The 17,836-nt window shown below is 38.6% G+C and overlaps 1 protein-coding gene across 1 annotated transcript in view; it reads right to left on the bottom strand.

Annotated features, from left to right (window-relative positions):
• The window catches only part of PIWIL4 (piwi like RNA-mediated gene silencing 4), a 102,505-nt gene that overhangs the window by 44,396 nt on the left and 40,273 nt on the right, over positions 1–17,836 (bottom strand). The window contains exons 5-8 of the mRNA XM_072402699.1: positions 11,932–12,146; positions 2,925–3,046; positions 2,019–2,099; positions 710–907 (exon numbers count right to left, since the gene is read on the bottom strand). Of these exons, the coding sequence (XP_072258800.1) occupies positions 710–907; positions 2,019–2,099; positions 2,925–3,046; positions 11,932–12,146 (616 nt within the window). The remainder of the gene's footprint in view (positions 1–709; positions 908–2,018; positions 2,100–2,924; positions 3,047–11,931; positions 12,147–17,836) is intronic.

The raw sequence follows: 17,836 nt of genomic DNA, 5'->3' as shown, positions 1-17,836 counted from the left end.
TTTTATGTTGTTTAATACATTTAGCTTTGGAGATTATTGGTCATTATAAAGCAGCTTGGCCACAACCCTAATTGAGCTTTTTTCACCTAAACATTGTGATATAAGTGGGGTCTTAATGTAAACATGTGCTAGGTCATACACACAATAGGGTTTTTCCATATTCTGAATAAGCAAAAAAAAGCACTGTAAAGCATAACCTCATAAATCTATAGGCATTGTAAAGAAACTATATTTTTAAGTTCCTAAATAGACACACACCAGGTGGTTTACAAGCCAGTATTTCTTAAACTATAGTTGGAGACCTGTTTATAAAAGGCCTCCACATGTATGTGTAGTTACCATAGCCTAGATTGTGTACAAAATCAGTGTCAAGTTTTATAGCAAATGTTACTTACAAATAATACACTGGTCTGAAATGTAGTCTTTAAACAAGAAGGTTAAAATGTATGACCATACAAAAATGTTTTGTACAGAGCAAGGAAGGGTTGAATTCCCTTTCAGTTATTTTTGCTGTATGCACCCAGTTAAAGAGATTTCTCTTTCATTCCTACCCTAAAGGTGCAACATGTTGAGAAGTGGAAATCTCTCTCTCAAAATTAAAACAATTTTCATCCCAGTTGTCTCCAGAACAGTTGTCCCACATTTGTAGGATTTCCCCTCATCTATTGCTCTGATCTGAAATAAGCCCACAATATCTGCTGTTCAGTACCTGGTTAGCACTACCAGCCCCACAACTTCTTTCTCGCAGGCCTCGATGAACCTCTCCTTTGGTACCCTTGTGTAGAGGTTATTCATGGAAACCAGAACTGTCTCATTACGCAGAATTTTGTGACTAATATCTGCACTTAGTGTTAACTGACTTTCCAGGTGCATAACAGATATTGAAAATCCGGGCCACAGCATCAACCTGATAACAGAAATAAAATAGGCAATGAGGGCAAACCTGAAAAAGTCTCTTTTATAAACTGAAGTCTAAAAGCAGCTGAAAAACCGAAATACACAGGAGTTCTGCAGCAACTAATAATTGATTTAATCTCAGCGTGACACAAGTTAGACATCTGATTCAGTCTTGGGTGGTAAAATACCAATACCCTGTAATGCATAATATAGTTTACATATCAACAAAATATTTGCCAATTCTATACATATAGGTAAAGTGACAAGGTTGTTAAACAAACTCACTGAGACCCAGATTTTGCATTAGGGCAACGAGAGGGATCTATGCCAAGCTCTTCCTTTTTCAAGTCTTTGTAGGTGAACTGTGTGTCGGATATAATATTTCTACGCAGCCCAGAACGAGTTCAGAAAGGGCGTCAAACAGAGCTTAAAGTGCTGTTTCCACATATTCTTTTAAAAGATTAGTTTTACACTTGGCCATTTACATATAATATTATATACAAAATATAATGTTCTATCAGAGCCTTGAACTCTTTAATTTTTATCTTACAAAAGTCTTCTGAACAAAGTTAAATATGAAGCAGACCACTGAATCATTAAATTGGAATCCTGGCTTAAACTATGTTCCTTTCAAATAATACTAAAATACCAAAACTATAATGCTAGAAATAGTCACTTACATAAAGTACATATAAATACAATGATGCTTCAGCTAGACAGTTTTGTACTGTAATTTGCATCACAGGAATATATAAAATAACAATGAATACAATTATGTTTACAAAAAAATAAAATGTATTTTAAATGTAGCTGGTACAAATATTTGAATGTATGTATATCAGCCTCTTTATAACTAAAGCAAAATAAATGTGCTGCATGCACTTGTGAGGGTAAGCAACATCATGATAGGAAGAGAAGAAACAAGCATCATTCTGCTGTTTCTGCTTCACTGTCCAATCAAAGGCTGTGAGCAGGAACAAGACTAGGCTATCAACTTTTATGCTGCATATATCACTCCAATGTATTTATCTATTTGCCTGTGGTGAAGCTTCATTTTATTTATAGTCCTTGCCTAATTTTAGCTTCTAATATGCTAAAAAAAATATAATAGTTAATAATACTTATGCTGAGGTATTTGCACAGGACTGGAAGGACTGTAGTAATTGCGTCCCACTTGATACATATCAAGGCATCGGAAGATCCTACAAAAACAAAACAAAACGAAACAGGTTAATTTTCCTGCATCCAACTGGGGAACATTTGAAGGCAGGTAATATCTGAAGCAGAGTTGGGGTACATTGCATCAAATCTACAAGGGGGCGGGGGTGGATGTGTTTTATGAAGTCTAGTGTAGGGAACTTTTGAAGTGGACCTTTAAACAGAACTAGGAATATCCTAGTTAGGTATATTACAAAATTAAAAATGTTACTCTTCTGGTTGGTGTAGGGGTAGAGGATCCTAACTTGTTGACATGTTGGCTGTATAGTATACAAGGACATTAAATGGACATTTATGAATGTAATGAGATGCTTCTATGGGGGGGTAATGGAGCTGCGGATACCTAGCCATCCCCTATAGGGGCATGTCATTACATTGATAGATAAAATAATGGAACAGATATAAACCTCTATCTTTTCTGGGAGGTCTCCAAAATCAAATTATATTTCCATATATAATGTCCAGAAACTAATATTTTTTTCAGATCGACTACAGATACTTCCACTATCTATCCAGTCTATCTGACTCCCCAGCAAAAGATATCAGGTTGAGGATGATTATTTTAACCGGGTTTTAATGGGAATAGTTTTTTTTTTTCTTAGTTGGCATCTATATCAAGCAGTTTAAGGTAAGATTCCAAATAAGATTTAAGGCATTTAACTAAGTTGGACAGTAAAACTCGGGAGACTGATGTTTAGCACCAGGCTGAGGAGACAGAAATTTAGGAGGAAGTTCACGAAGAACTTGGCAAGAGATTATTTCTGAAAAAGACCAGGAGAAATTGTACATAATGTACTAAATACATTTACCTCTTGAAAAGGACCCCGAAGAATTGGATGCATACTGGGGACCCTGATGGAAGTGTACTTGTCAGCGTCACTGTTATCTTCACTTCTTCACCACGGTTTGTTGTACTGGTGAGTACTGTAATCTAAGGATAATTTACTCACGTTAGAAAAAATTCACAAATCCAAACATAACAACCTGATACAGAAAAGAGAAATACCAACAACCTGGCCAAAGTCCTTATACCTTATGTCAGCTGAATTTATTCCTACTATAAGTTCATGGTCGATTCACCAATCATTGAATTCCATGGTGCCTGAGACTTTCTCTAGTTTGTATATGGATGGGTACAGTGGTTAACAACTTGTGCTCTTCTATTCTTCAAGATGTGGCCTGGGTGTGCTGATGCTGAGCCTTGTAACAACCACCAGCCAATATTAGAGCACCTACTGTGTACCCTAGTCCAGCAGTCACCAACCGATGGTCCGCAGATTTGGCCGATGCGCCCCCTCGAGGGACTTAGGGTGGTGGGCGGTTTATGTGTCTCTAGACACAACCTGCCCAGCGATGGGAGAGTGGGTGGGTTCTGCCATCATGACGTCACTCTGGGGGAAGTGTCTTCATGAGTGATACACGGCTGCCCGCGCATGCGCAGTCCGGAGTCCATGAAATTAGTGGTATGTGAGGTCCAAAAGGTTAGCGGCCACTGCCCTAGTCCACTAGTTACCATGTATAATTCTCACCTCCCCCCAGAGTGTATAGTAAATAAAGCTGTACTCATCCTACTTGCTGTGATCACATTAACAAATACCAGATGAAGACACATTACTGGACATAACAGTTTATACAGAAGTAACATTTTTGTATGACATCCATTTCTCAGCACAGTTTCCCATGTCTACTAGATACTTTTCAAATATATTAACCCACAGAATGCTAATTATATCACAGCTGGCTTCCACTTCCCATGCACTGCAATAATGAATCAAATACCTCATGAATCCTTAAAAAACTGCAAGAATCTTTAAACACTGCATGAGTTAATGAAAAAGTCTATAAAATACCACAAGAAGTCAAATAAAATCCTTGTAAAATGACATGAAAATGTACTATTCGGGTGTTGGTAAAATCCCTCCATTGATGAAATAATGAACATCCAATTATTTATTCTGTGTATTCTGCAGAGAAGAGCAAGGAATGGTAAGTAAGTAATAGGGAAGAAAAATCAGCTAAAAAAGACAGTGGGTAATACATTACAGGTGATTATTCATTTATCCTGCCTACCTTTTGTAAGGTCAGCTTCCGAAGTTCAGTTCCTCTACAAATAAAATTATCCCTTGGGTACAAGAGTTCCCTTTATCAAGACTAGAATGGTATCTAAATTGGCAAACAGGTACAACTATTCAAGGATCCTAGCAAAGTGGATTAAGTGAAAAGGCTCACATACCAGTTTGTGATGCTACTAAGGGGACCACTGATATATTACTCAGAGAGTATTATCTATAACCACTTTTACTCCAAAATCGGTAACTAAGATGCTTCTTTATCCAATGACCAACTTGGTAATAGCAGCTGGCGGTGGTGGCCTACTTACCTCTCTGTGGTGGCTGGTTTACTCTTACAATCATACACCCACACCTCTCCTGGAAGTAGATACTATCCAGCTATGCTTGGATGCCACATGGTGTAATGGGCATACCTTGTTCAAAAGAGTATGCCACTCAGCTACCTTGACCCCACCTGACCCCTTACGGGGCTCTTGTTGTGATCTCAGGCACCTGAATCTTCCTCTGGCCCTGTCTATCTAGGAGGTTCTTTGGTCTAGTCAATCTATGTTGCACCCAGGTGCTAGTCTCATAAATCCTGGGGGCAGTCAGATGCTGGGGCAATGCCTCCTAGCCTAGGTTGAGAAAGGGTTTGTCCAATGGCTAAAGGAGCCTTACATTAGACTTCTAGAAAAAAACGTATTTTTTACCACAAATGCAGCCCAAAATATTGTAAAATGTATCTCACAATCATATGGCTGCTTAAGCTTCTTGCTCCTATCAGTACAGGTAACAAATAATAATCCTAAAGGTGCGTACACACTTCCAATTTTTATCGTTCAAAACGAACGACGAACGATCAATTGGGCAAAAATCGTTCGTAAAAAAAGTAACCAACGACGCCGACGAACGAGGAAAGTCGTTGGAAACGAACGACCGGACCGGCGGATCGGACGACGATCGTTGAACATCGTTCGTGTGTACGATCGTTCGTTGATCGTCCATGGTCTGAGCATGCGTAATGAACGAACGTTCGTTCACTTTCCTGTCGTTCACATAGTTCCTCTATCGCTCAAACGATCGTATCTATTGTGTGTACAATATCTACGAACGATCGTGTCGTTATCTCTATGTGCAGGATCGGTGCTATACGATCGTTCGTAGATATCGTGCAGGATCGTTCGTCGTTCGTTTTCCAACGATAATAATTGGAACGTGTGTACGTAGCTTAAGAGTAACCATTGATCAGCTAGGAGACAATACATTGATACAAGTTCTGATAAAGTGAGTGAAACAAAGACAAAAACTGATGAAAGGAAAGGCATTCACTGCCCATTATTTTCTGCATTGTCTATGTGCAGTGAAGCGATGACGTTACAATCATTTGTAACAGTGCAGCATTAAAGTGATGTAAACATACCAATAAAACCCAGCTGCATACATAAGTCCCAGTCACCTTCAGACATATATACTAAACTAAATAGGTTCTCTGGGGTACAAAGTACAAGCTGAGGGCTTCAAGCCATGATCCAATGAAAATATATGAAATTGATCTTTCCAGAATGTAAAACACGTGAATGACGGCACAGTACTATTCCATAGCTTTGATTCACTGGGTGAGGCATTAGGACATAGACCTTCTGTGTAAAATTGCCATTTACTCTAAAATCAATCCTCCATTAGGAAAAGCTTATTAGCAAATAAAATGTAGCCAGTGTGGCAGTTGATCTTGGCACAGATTGGCACACTGTCTACCGTTAACATACTCAGGGTTTCATACAGAAAACAATGCTGCTATAAACAATTAAAGAGGAACTATACTCCAAAAAAAAAAAATTAGGTGAAAGAAATGGATAAAAAAAGATGATGGGTGAAAAATCTTTTTGCGTGCGCAGTGAGATCGGCACATTTTTCTTTTTGAGCAAAAAGGCTCAAAAAAGCATCTCGGGCATGCGCAGAAGGAGCACCCAAGAGCCTCCCGGGATGCCCGATGTAGGTATCCCAAGAGGCTTTGCTTTCCCATTCATTCTTGACTGCCTAGGCCGCTGAGAATTAGGGGGCAGTGCTGCACCCTTTTTTTTGCACCTTAAAAAAAAACAGAATTTTTACCTTAGGGTTCTCTACCCTTTTATGTAAAGTGAAAATTCTGCGTATAGGTACGCTTTAACTGTTTCCCTTCCTCCATTATTTGAGGGATAAAATTAATTCAATAAGCAAGTTACTTCAGCAAAGCAATAAAGCAGAACCCCTATAAAATGTAACAGTTAAAAAGATTCTCTATTATTTTCAACATAAACTTATAATGAAAAAGAAATCAATACAAAGTATCAAAGATCAAGTGTCTTTACTTGTTCCTTGCTGCCTCTACCTCAAACATTGCTTTTCATGGCAACCACCAATACAAGACACTGATGACCTGAATTCTATATCACAAGTCAAGACAGAAAAAAGGGGACAATAAAGAGTTGCCAAGGACTTACAATGGAGTTAGTTACCAGGATATATTTAGAGAAAACACAAGGAAAGGTACATGCAGCAGCAGGGTACCTGTGGTTGATGATGAATCAGCAGGAAGTACATTTGAGAGTCTGGTTTTGCTTTTATTTTTATCTTTTCAGAACAGACCAAAGCAGTTTATTCTGTTATTGGAACAAAAACTAAATTCCAGCAAGCATCCAACCGTTTAATCTGTTATAAGATTTGTAAATCTTTCACCGCAGGCTCATGATAAGGGCACCCCTGCTTCACAGAATAGCCAGATCCTCTAGTTCCAACCATACAAGAGGTCTTCAAAATTCTCTTACAAATAGTTTGAAATCATTAACTGACCCATAAATATTTGTAAAGCATCTAGAATCATTTTAATACAAATGGTAAAAAGTTAAAACACAGTATACATTACTGTTTTGGGGGATTTATTTGACTGTTTACTATGAACATTATCTTTTTACTTTTCTATAAAAAATAGTTTTTTATAGAAAAACAACAAAAAATGTTGTTTATGATGTTTTTTGGTTCATTAAAGCCTTTTCGAGTGAACTGGCTACCTTAACATGAGGATTGTAATGCGCATTCGATCCTGCCCTGATGTAGATGTAAATATGTAAATGAAACCTTCATGTTTTTTTAAATAAAAACATGACTTCAATGTTTTATACTAATTGCAAATTCACTGAGGTAAAACTCTGAGGTAGCTCACTTTTTAATGGCAGTTAATGTACGATGTACCCTGTCTTGTCCCTAGCTCCCTCTTCCAGTCTTTTATTCACCTGCCCTAAGTGTAGTTCTTGTCCCACTTACCTTTCTGACCTGATAGAAAAATACTTCCCCTGCCGCTCTCTTCACTCCTCCAATGACCTGCTACTGACTTCCTCACTCATAACCTCATTGTGAGGTTATGAGTCGCCGGCGATCCCGTTGTCCTCAGCGACCCCAGGGATCGCGGGCAGTGTAGGGGACGCCGCCGCAGCTCTGCTAGGCACGCGTACTACTTTGTGCACCTTCTGTACTCTCCGGGGGCAAACGGCTTCCTCGCCGCGGGGCAGGGCATGTTTAGTTTGAATTTCCTGCGGCCGATTCGTTAGTCAATAAATTCATCCTATCCAATAGCACCAGAGGGCGCAATGTGATTGGGCAGTCTGCCCATTTAGGGAGACCTGTCATTTGCACCCTTGCACCTCTGGTTTTCAGTGTGCTTGGGTGCGTTCTTGTATTGGATTACCGTGTTAAACCCCTGTTGTCTTGTTACCAGCTCAGACTTATTACCCACAGCGACCCGGCCTGATTACTGACCTTTGCATAAACTCTGCCTGCCCTGACTTCGGATTGTCCCTGACTACACCTTCTGCCTCATCCTTCTGTACCTCACTTTATTGGACTGCCGTTCTTGTGTTTTGCCTCAGCCTGTATCTGGATCATGCAATAAAAGGTTGTTAAAGGAATTCCCGGAGTTGGTTGTGACTAGTGTGCATTACACTCATCACACGCACAACTTTTCTAGAGCTGCCCGGACTCTCTGGAATAGTCTTCCTCATCCTTTTTGGCTTGCTCCTACTTTCTGCTTATTTAAAAGAGCCCTCAAAACCCATCTTTTCAAACTTGTATAGCCATTTTCTTCTGTCTCCTAAACCCCTTACTACTTCCCACCACTCCCAATCTCCCCTCCTATTGTGTTATACTTCCCCCTCCTCCTAGATTGTAAGCTCTTCAGGACAGAGTCCTCTCCTCCTCCTGCGTCACTGTCTGTGCTTCGCAACCTCTGTTTAATGTACAGCGCTGATTATTATGTTGGCGCTCTATAAATCTGTTTAATAATAACAATAATTTGTCTGGGTCAGTCTTGGAGCAAAGAGAATCACTGAATATGGAAGAATTTTTGAGGGAAAAAAGGCAAAGATCAGGGTGTACTAATCCCATATTCTCAGAGCCATATTCCTAAATCATCAGGCTGGTGCTAACCTGGCCTTTCTGGTTAAACAAATTGGCCTAGTTAACGACTTGGTCAATTGTCACACAATTTTAGAATGTTGTGGTGTGACAAGCTGTAGTGGAAGGGACAACCTGAAGTGTAAACGGCCTGCCTTGAAGGAGGTAACTTTCAAACCAAGGCCTATCAGGCAAATAGCACAGAATTGGATGGCTTCCTGACTCCAAAAAACTAGACACAGGTATTCCAGCTGAAAAGTCAGTTCTAAAGCACAGATTTCTAACATTTTAGAATACAACCAAACTCCTGTAGTATTTGGACGCTGACAGCATCTGCATTTAAACAAGGGGTCATTCAGGTATCCCACAATGAGAATTTAATGAGAACGCAACAGGGCTAGCACTGGAGCCAAAGCCTTAGCAAACACTCAAGGTAAAGATGAGAGGCAGGAGGCCAGAGATATGAACTAACAATGTAGAGACCCCAAGCCAAATCACTGGTGTACAGGGAAAAAAAGGGAAATACACTGGAATCTTTTTTAGAAGCATAGAATATAACCGAGTATTAAAGTTTAAAGTAAAGATAACAGAGACTGTTGATTTAGGGAACATCCGCTTGCCTCATGAGAACAGGAAGGAATTTTTTTCCCCTGTTGGAGCAAATTGAACCAGGGTTTTTTTTTGCCTTCCATTGGATCAACTATGCCTGTAGGGTTCCCTAGTGCAGGGGTGTCAAACTCTGGCCCAAATCTTTTTTTTTTTTTGGCCCCCAAAGGAATCCTAAATATGAATTGCAGCTGGCCCAATGCTGCATTGAAATAGCGCCACTACTACAATTCCAGGCATTACTGGCGTCTAAAGACCACCGGCCTCTCTGTCTATGTGTGGCCCCGCATTGGACTGTTTTATATACGGAAGTATTGCTGGGAAATTGTCGTAGCGGCAACACTACGTCTATAGGACAGCTGCCTCTATGCCTATGCGTGGCCCCATACTGAACTGTTTTATAGAAGCAGGGATTTGTAGTAGCGGTGCTATTTCAGTGAAGACGGAGTTCCAGCCACTCATAACATTAAGCCCCGCATTGGACTGTTTTTGTAAACGCAGGGAAGTATAGTAGCGATGCTATTTCAGTGTCAAGTTTGGCTTTGACTTTGTCTAAGTTCTTAATTTTAGCCCACTGTGTATTTGCGTTTGACACCCCTGCCCTAGTGGTTAAATTTGTCTTTTTTTACCCGGAATATGTAACTTTTGTTATATACTGAGGCCAGAAAGTTTCCCTGGTAAAGAGAGGTAATGACAAATCTGGGGATTATGTGCAAAATTCTGGACAATACGTTCAGTTCATTCAGGTCCAAGATAGTATATACTATAGGCTAGAGGACAAGGCCTACTGCAATGGTAGCAACCCCAATAATGTAAGATCATAACTTATCTTTTTAACAAATTTCTTCTCATAAAGGTATAAGACTAGTAGGCATTTGGGTTTAGTGAAATTCCCATGCAGGAAGACATTAATCTGTAGGTGCAATAAGGAAGTTTTATTCACTTTGGGGGCTTTTAAAGACCCAAGATTAGGTCTTTTAAACAACGATGATAGAAGCAACAGGCTATTCCTAAATTTTAAACAGGTATGCATGGTGTCAGACAGAATAAATTTTCATTTTTAATTCTATACTATTATCAGAAGACTGGGACAACATTGTCAAGTGCAGACTGGAGTGTCCAACCGAGGCTTTGCAGCTGATGAATAGGGTGTCTATTTTTCTAGTAATATGTTCAATTTTCTATGATTCTGGCTGAGGTATTTACCTGAGGTATTCTGTAGTAGGTTATCTTTGGCTGGCCTACATTTTTGTTGTTTTGCAAGTGTTTAATCCTGCTGTAGGCAGCAGCATAACCTGAAGATAAAAGATTTCTTATTTATCATAGATGAGAAAGAATACCTTGTTTCTGTTCCTGAGTTGGTCGATAAATTAGAGCGGATAAAAGACCATCAATTACAGTGTTCCTGAACTTGAAGGTGATACAATCAATAATACTAAGTTTTTTTTTCTGTTTATATACCATCAATAGCCATCATCAATAAAATATAGTTTGTATCTGGGTATTTCTCTCAATAAATCTTTTTAGGCTTATAAAAAGTATACACAAAAGTAAGCATCCAGGACAATATCTTGACACATTGGCCCTTCTTTCTTCCAGTTAAAAATGTGTTTAATTTAGACTCACTGGTATAAGGCTCAAGCTGGGAAATGTATGTGTGTGGTATCAGCCTCTAACCTCAAAAGGCACATATTAACCCCTCAGGAGAACAAAATAAACATGCGCTCAGCGTTTTAGACAATTTTCCGGTAAGGTCAGGCAGCTAAGAGTGCTTTTTGCAGAGAGGACATCTGTATTTTAAAGCAGAAAAAAATTCTAAATTTTCTATTAGTGGCTATTTTGTAATATTTGTTAGTTTTGAATAATCCCATACTCCTCATAACTCAGATTTAAACAATGAATGCCAGTTGCATCACCCAGTTGGTCAATATTGCATTCCGCAATGCTCCCACTTTACCACAGTGAGAGTTTTGTATACAAAAGGGCAGAGCACAGAGATGACCTGATTTATCTGCTGAGGCTAATAAATTGTTCATTCAGAAGACGAGGGGAAGAGAGGTGACTCAGCTGTATTTTTCAACTGTAAGAGAGAAGTTGGCCTGTAGCTGTGCATCCCCAAAAAAGGATGAATAAAATAGAAAATACTTTATTAATTGGGAAAAACAGTGTCCGCACACTGAATGGCTATATTAAAGTTTCTCAATGAGGTAGCAGTTCTCTAGTAAACAAATAACACATTTGTATTTGGAAAGAAAAAAACTAACATTTTGGGTAAAAAAAAAAAATACTTTTGCCAAAATTAAGGTAGTTATAGGATAGATTAGATGACCAAGCCAGCATCTTCTGCTCATATTAACCTCCTGGGCGGTTCATTTCTGTCTGGATTTACATGTGTCTAAAAACGGTATTTATTCACAATACATTTATTGGACTTGATAACTGTTTTGAACGTTAGCAGTGACGGCTGCATTTTGTGCTCCAGGTCAAGAGTCAATGGGGCTATCTTGATTGTCTTGAACAAAAAACAAAATCTGTCTGAAGTTACATTTTTTTTCCTTCCCAACTTTTTCCTACCCTTTTTAAAAACAAAATAAAATAGTTTTGCCTAGACTTTTTAAGTTGATATTAAAATACACATGTAAATAATAAAAACACAAATACTTATTGGGTAGCATTTTTTTTTTCAGAATGTTTCAGTATTTGTAAAAGAGAAATATAGTGATTTTTTTTTTACCTTCTCTGGAAGCTTACAGGTCAAGAAAAGAATGGCTCCATCGAATGCACGACCTTGGCCCAAAACTTCCCCATGAATATAAAGCAAAGCTGTCTTCAGTCTCATAGAAGCAATGAAAGGATTAAAATCCACATGGTACTGATATAACTGCCACTCTTTAGGAAATCCCAGTGCAAAAAGGTTTGTCAGAAGATTCACCGGAGTCCCACTTGTACCTGATAAAGTTATAAAATTATTTAGGTACAGTACAGTTTTTATTTATTTTGCAAAAGACCACTAGACATATTAATAAACCAACATTTGTCAGTGTATCAAAATAATATTAATCATTTTTTTATTTTGACCAATACCGTATGTTAATTGCAACAGCCAGCCAACTATTGATACAATCACAGTCATCTACTGATGTATGTCCTCTTGAAAGTGACAAGCCAGTAGAGCTTGACACAATATCCTGATCCCCAATATTATTCTATCCCCCCCTTTCAAGATAAATCAGCAGCTACGATCTCTCCTACAAACTCCTATTCCTGCCTCTATAGCCTAAATGACAACTCTCTCAGGAGACCTAACCATGCAAATTTATGCATAAAACCACCCAGAAAGATTCAAATTGTTCCTGAACTTTTGATCATCATCGAGGCCTGCAAGAATCAAAAATTCAACTAAAAAATATATTAGGATACCAAAAGGCCGCAATAGCTATTTCATGTCTTATAAATGGCTCCTTTGTGTTTACTGTATTTCAGGATCTGTCTAAAGTCAATTTCAGGAATGAAATGTAGTGAAATCTTTGAAAATTACCAGTCAGCAGAGTCCAGCTGCTTTTTTATCACATGCTGGGGACTATTACAAGGAATAGAAAGAGGCTTCCTGTGTCTGCAAAACTGATATTAGAACCATCTTTAATAACAAGATCATATTGCATTTGTCAGTACAACTACAAAGTGGGTCATCTAACAGCAAAACACGGAAATTAAAACTTTATATAGAAGTTACAAGATGGTTTCACTAAGAAAAGATAGTTCTAAAATGAATGACTTACCAATCAATGAAACGTACAGAGACAGTACAGAGATAAAAGGTTTTATAGCATTAAAGCATCCATGAGGTACAGTTGTTATACCTAAATCTTAATAAACTGCAAAAAAGATCTAAGATATGATAGGATCAATAAGCAACCCTGTGTGTTTTGTTAAGGGTTTTTAAAATAAAGTGCTAAAGAAAAAAAATCATAATTGAGCTCCTGCTAGAATCTGAGTATCATTTAATTTAACCAGGCCTACCTGAGAGTTTTGTATGCTTTCTGGTATTAGCTTTACATAGTTTACACTCTATCCTAGCTTGTATGTCACCTTAAAATGTTCTTGGGTAGTCAAATGCTTGACTTTATACATGGTAATCTGAAAAGGTTGCCTGTATAAAAAAAGTGCATGCATTTCTTTAGGTTTACCATTGCACTGCAACTGCCAGCAGGGTGTGGCTGGGTGACATACAACATTTATGCCATCACAGCGCACAAATGCTTGTTCCATGCATTATTGTGCAGCACAATAAAATATGTAGTGTCACACTGCTCATATTTGAATCCAACCTTAAGGAGTAGAGACAAAGGAGTTTATTATAGGGTATATCATTTTTTGCCACAAACCTGTTTTTAATAAATTACCACAGTGACCATCTCTTCCCTGTGTTCCTTCTACATAAAAAGCCTTACTTATAATATTATAACTACCTTTAATTTATAAAGTTCCAATATAATATGGAGCACTGTACAATAAATAGGGACTATAATAGACAAACTTAAAGTGTACCTAAATTCAAAAACAAAACAGCAGGAGGCAGTACTATTTGACAAAACATTTCGACAAGAAACAAACTATCTGGTTCTGAACTGTAGAGCGCGGAGCTCGGCTTTGTGCGCGCCAGCCGCTGGGGACAAGGTAAGTCCTGAGTATGCCAAAAAAAAAAAAAAAAAATGTATTTGCCTAGAGACAATCTGACCTGCCAGGAAAAATATACCTATATTTTTGGGGTCAAGTTTTGCAACCATTTTTCTTATGATTGTTCTAAGACTAAGGCTGCATGTATAAAGAACTGGTATGGTTTTAATGCACAGCAATGTGATTTATTATTATGCTTTGGCCTCTGCATGCTTAGAAATTCTAACCTATATGAGGGACAATAAACTGAATTAGTTAAGAAAACTGGGGTATCAGACAGGTTGGTCGCGTTATATATCAATGTCATTTGAACTGCCTGTTCTACAATCAGTGAGCTTTTTCTGTAATGTTAGTCTGTGGGGCAGCACAGGCTCCGTATTGTAGCCTTTATTTTATGAAATAAATCTTAGCAAGTAGGCCGCTGTGTACAGTAATAGTCTGTAACTAGCGTGCGCTTCTCAAACTTTTCAAACCAAATAAATGTCTGGATCCTGCCTCTACCTTCCTTCACCAGCTGGTGGCACTGCATTTTAGAATTGGTCAGTAGGTATTTCTAAGCGTCTCTTGGAAGAACTAGCTGCTAATAGGCTAATAATCCCAGAGATGTGGCATGCAGTATATTTATGAAATTTGTGCAATTTACAGCATTATACTTCACAGATTTATTTACCAGTTCATAACAATAATAAATAATTCATACAACAGAGCAGCATCGCAACACATTCTGTTAAGTTTCACAAAATAAAACATAAATAAAATTAGAGGATAATGAAAGCTTATAACGGAATAAAAGCACAACAAAGAAAATTTTTAGAACAGCAAGGAAAGATTGGTGAACTTTTCATAAAAAACACTTGAATTTCTCCTGTTGGCTAGTGGCAGCAATTTACCTGTATTTATCACTCATTTGCCCAGAGTACTCTGTGTGACTATTGCATTGTCAGTGGCTCACATAACGCTGCGGAGAGGCTATTATGTGCTTTGGGCTGCCAGGTGTCACAGTGACCAAAAGAACACAAAAGGCTGCAAAATGAATGTTATTACTGAGCTTGATTTAAATTAACTAACCCATTCAAAGTACTATTTATAATTATATTTAGTGCAGTCTCCAGGTAGAAGAATGCTTGTTAAGCTTTACAACGATTCCCTGCAAAAAATAGGGGGATGAGCTTGTTACGTTGCAAGCTTTTTATATTTTTCCTCTTTTAACAAAGAGGAATTAGATAGAATATTAGATTCATCTTTTAGGCCCAGTTCACATCTAGATGAAGATGTACGCTGGGTTTGAATAGGCTGCCTACCACAAATACATTTGTGCATTACACTTTTACCACAATAAGCAGTTTATGAAGGGTGCCATGCATTGTGGTCTGTCTGTGGTATTGTGCCATTCAGACATGCCCTCCTATGTACTACTGTGGGGTTATGGCTGTGGACAAGAGGCTGCTTCACTAAAGAGAACATTCCTACAATCATTGCAAATTTCAGCCTTGGCCAGATCCATTCCAGGTTTGCTGGATCACCCGCCAATGATAATATGGTCCTTTCAGGCCCATTTAATGCCAAAAGTTCTATAATGTATGAAACAAAGGTAACTGGTCTCATGCTCTTCCAATGGCCTTAGTATACCTAAGGTTGTGACCCCTAAAAGGAAATTTAACTGATAGAAACTTATAACCAATTTGGGCCCCAAGGAAGCTTTTGCTTTAATATACAGGTTTGCACAACATATGTGCACATTATGGCAGGCTCACACTGCTTTACAGAACTTTTCCAAAGATGCAAAACCTGTGCTCCCTTCCACTGATTCCATATTCACCCAACCCTTTCCAAGGGTTTGGAGTTTTCTATCCTAATTGGCCAGGTTCAGGATGACTTAACTCCCACATGTTCACATGAAGTTAGTATATTATGGAAAACAACTATTCTGTAATCCCTCCAGCCATGCATGTGCAGCTGGAATGTAGAGATGGCAGCCAGGCAGAAAGAGTACTGACAGCAAAGATTGAAAAAAAAAGCCAGTCAGCATTTTCCTAAAATTTGATTTAAATACCACTTTAAGGATAAATTGGTCCATGTAAGTACACATGTCAATGACAGATTATTTAAAAATGTATTAACTGTTTGTAAAAGATTCTTTGATATTGCTACTGTCCCTGCTGACCACTTTGGTTCTGGAAGCATCGGCGTTACACGCTCTGTAAGCAATAGCAGGTTTATCATACAAAACTCAGATGGAAAAAGAAACAGCTGCTTTTGCAAGAAAATGATTAATGCAGATGAATGGCCTTGATCTCATTTACACTTTACCACATACAGTTAGGGGTTTCCCTCCTGTGTAAATAAAGCTCAAAATTTTACTGCTATTGTTGTAAATCCCATCTGAGCTGAACACATATAATGCACCCTTTTCATATGAAAACAATTCTGTTTACTTTTTTTGTTTTTCTGGTCCGTGTATTTAACACCATGTTTATACAGCACTCCAAATATCAGAGAAATAGGAGAAACATTTAGAGATTTTCAAATATTAACAGTGATAATGCATTATGACAGTTTTATTTAACCATCAATTTTTAATTACCGACACTGAATCACAGCTAAAGAGGTGACTCTCTTTCCTGTTTAGCTCTTTGTATGCATAATTTAAGACCTGGGTAATGGACTTGCACAAACGTGGGCGTTTTGATTCCTGCACACAAGAGTAAACCTAAATGCACTGCCCAGTAAATAGGCAATATTGATAAAACATTGGCGTTGCTAGCTAGTATACTTCCAATATTTACAATAAGTCAAAATAGCAAGTTAAGAGATATTGGCCTTTTTTGAATGAAGCGTCTGTCTCTAGCCCGCTGACTGTATGGGAAGTCCATAAGTGCTATGTGAGCGGTCTGTTAATACAGCAAGGCCATAGGGTTAAAAAAGAGCGCCAGCAGCTACTGACGCAGCTGCTTCAGGATCTAAATGACCTAGAGACTAGACATAAACGTGGTCACTCCCCAGACACGGAAGCACAATTAGTGGAACTGCATAAATATGCAGTTCTGTTTTCAAGCAAAGTCCCAACTAGATAAATGCAGAGCATTTTCTATGAATATAATAACAAATGTGGGAAAGCTCTAGCGCGCGTATGTTATACTACGGACACAAGGCCTCTATTAGCAACCGATATCAAGAGACTAACTACAAATTTCTCACCAGGTGGTATAGAACCCCTGATCGTCTGACAAAACTTTTTCCACATACCAGCTAAGTGTGTTGGCGTTGTGGGCAACATACAGGTACGCTGTTACAAATATTTTGGAGCTGCCCTGGTCTAGCTTCATTCTTGGCGGATGTCGCGGATATTGAACAAAGGCTGACAGGAGTGTGGATTAGGGACAAACCGGAGCTTGCCCTGCTCCATATATCAGCAATGTCAAGGAAATGCTATAAAGTCATTACTGCGCCATCTGGTAAATGCGGCCAGGGCCTGCATCCCCCCATTGTGGAGTCAAACTACTCCGCCCACTGTACAACAATGGTTGACCAGGGTGAACGATATTCAATATTTGGAGGAGCTTGTGAGTTCAGGGGATCGGTCCTCACGCAGACCAATACGTACCTGGTTTTATTGGTATGACTTTAACACTGCCATGAAATTATGGCGCCTCCACTGTTTGTCAACCCTCCCTCCCTGCCCTATTCCCCCCCCCCCCCCTTGTCACTTGTCAGTCCCTCCCCTCCCCCTCCCTTTCTTTCTCCCCCCTCTTTCTTTCTATTACATTAATATTAAATCAGCAGCCAATAAAACCTGATAGAAGATTGCTTATTTTTATAACAGGAGTAATATTATGTGTTTTTATTTTTATTACCACAACGTGGCATACTGTATGTTGTCTCTATGTCATTAGATATGAATACTTTTACAAAACTGTATGCCCCTTCATGTTCATGTTTGATATTGTCTTCTGTATTTGCCA

This window comes from Pyxicephalus adspersus, chromosome 1 (assembly GCF_032062135.1).
Source record: "Pyxicephalus adspersus chromosome 1, UCB_Pads_2.0, whole genome shotgun sequence".
Lineage (NCBI taxonomy): Eukaryota > Metazoa > Chordata > Amphibia > Anura > Pyxicephalidae > Pyxicephalus > Pyxicephalus adspersus.
The sequence above is the reverse complement of the archived record's forward strand: the minus strand, read 5'-3'. Positions and strand labels throughout refer to the sequence as shown.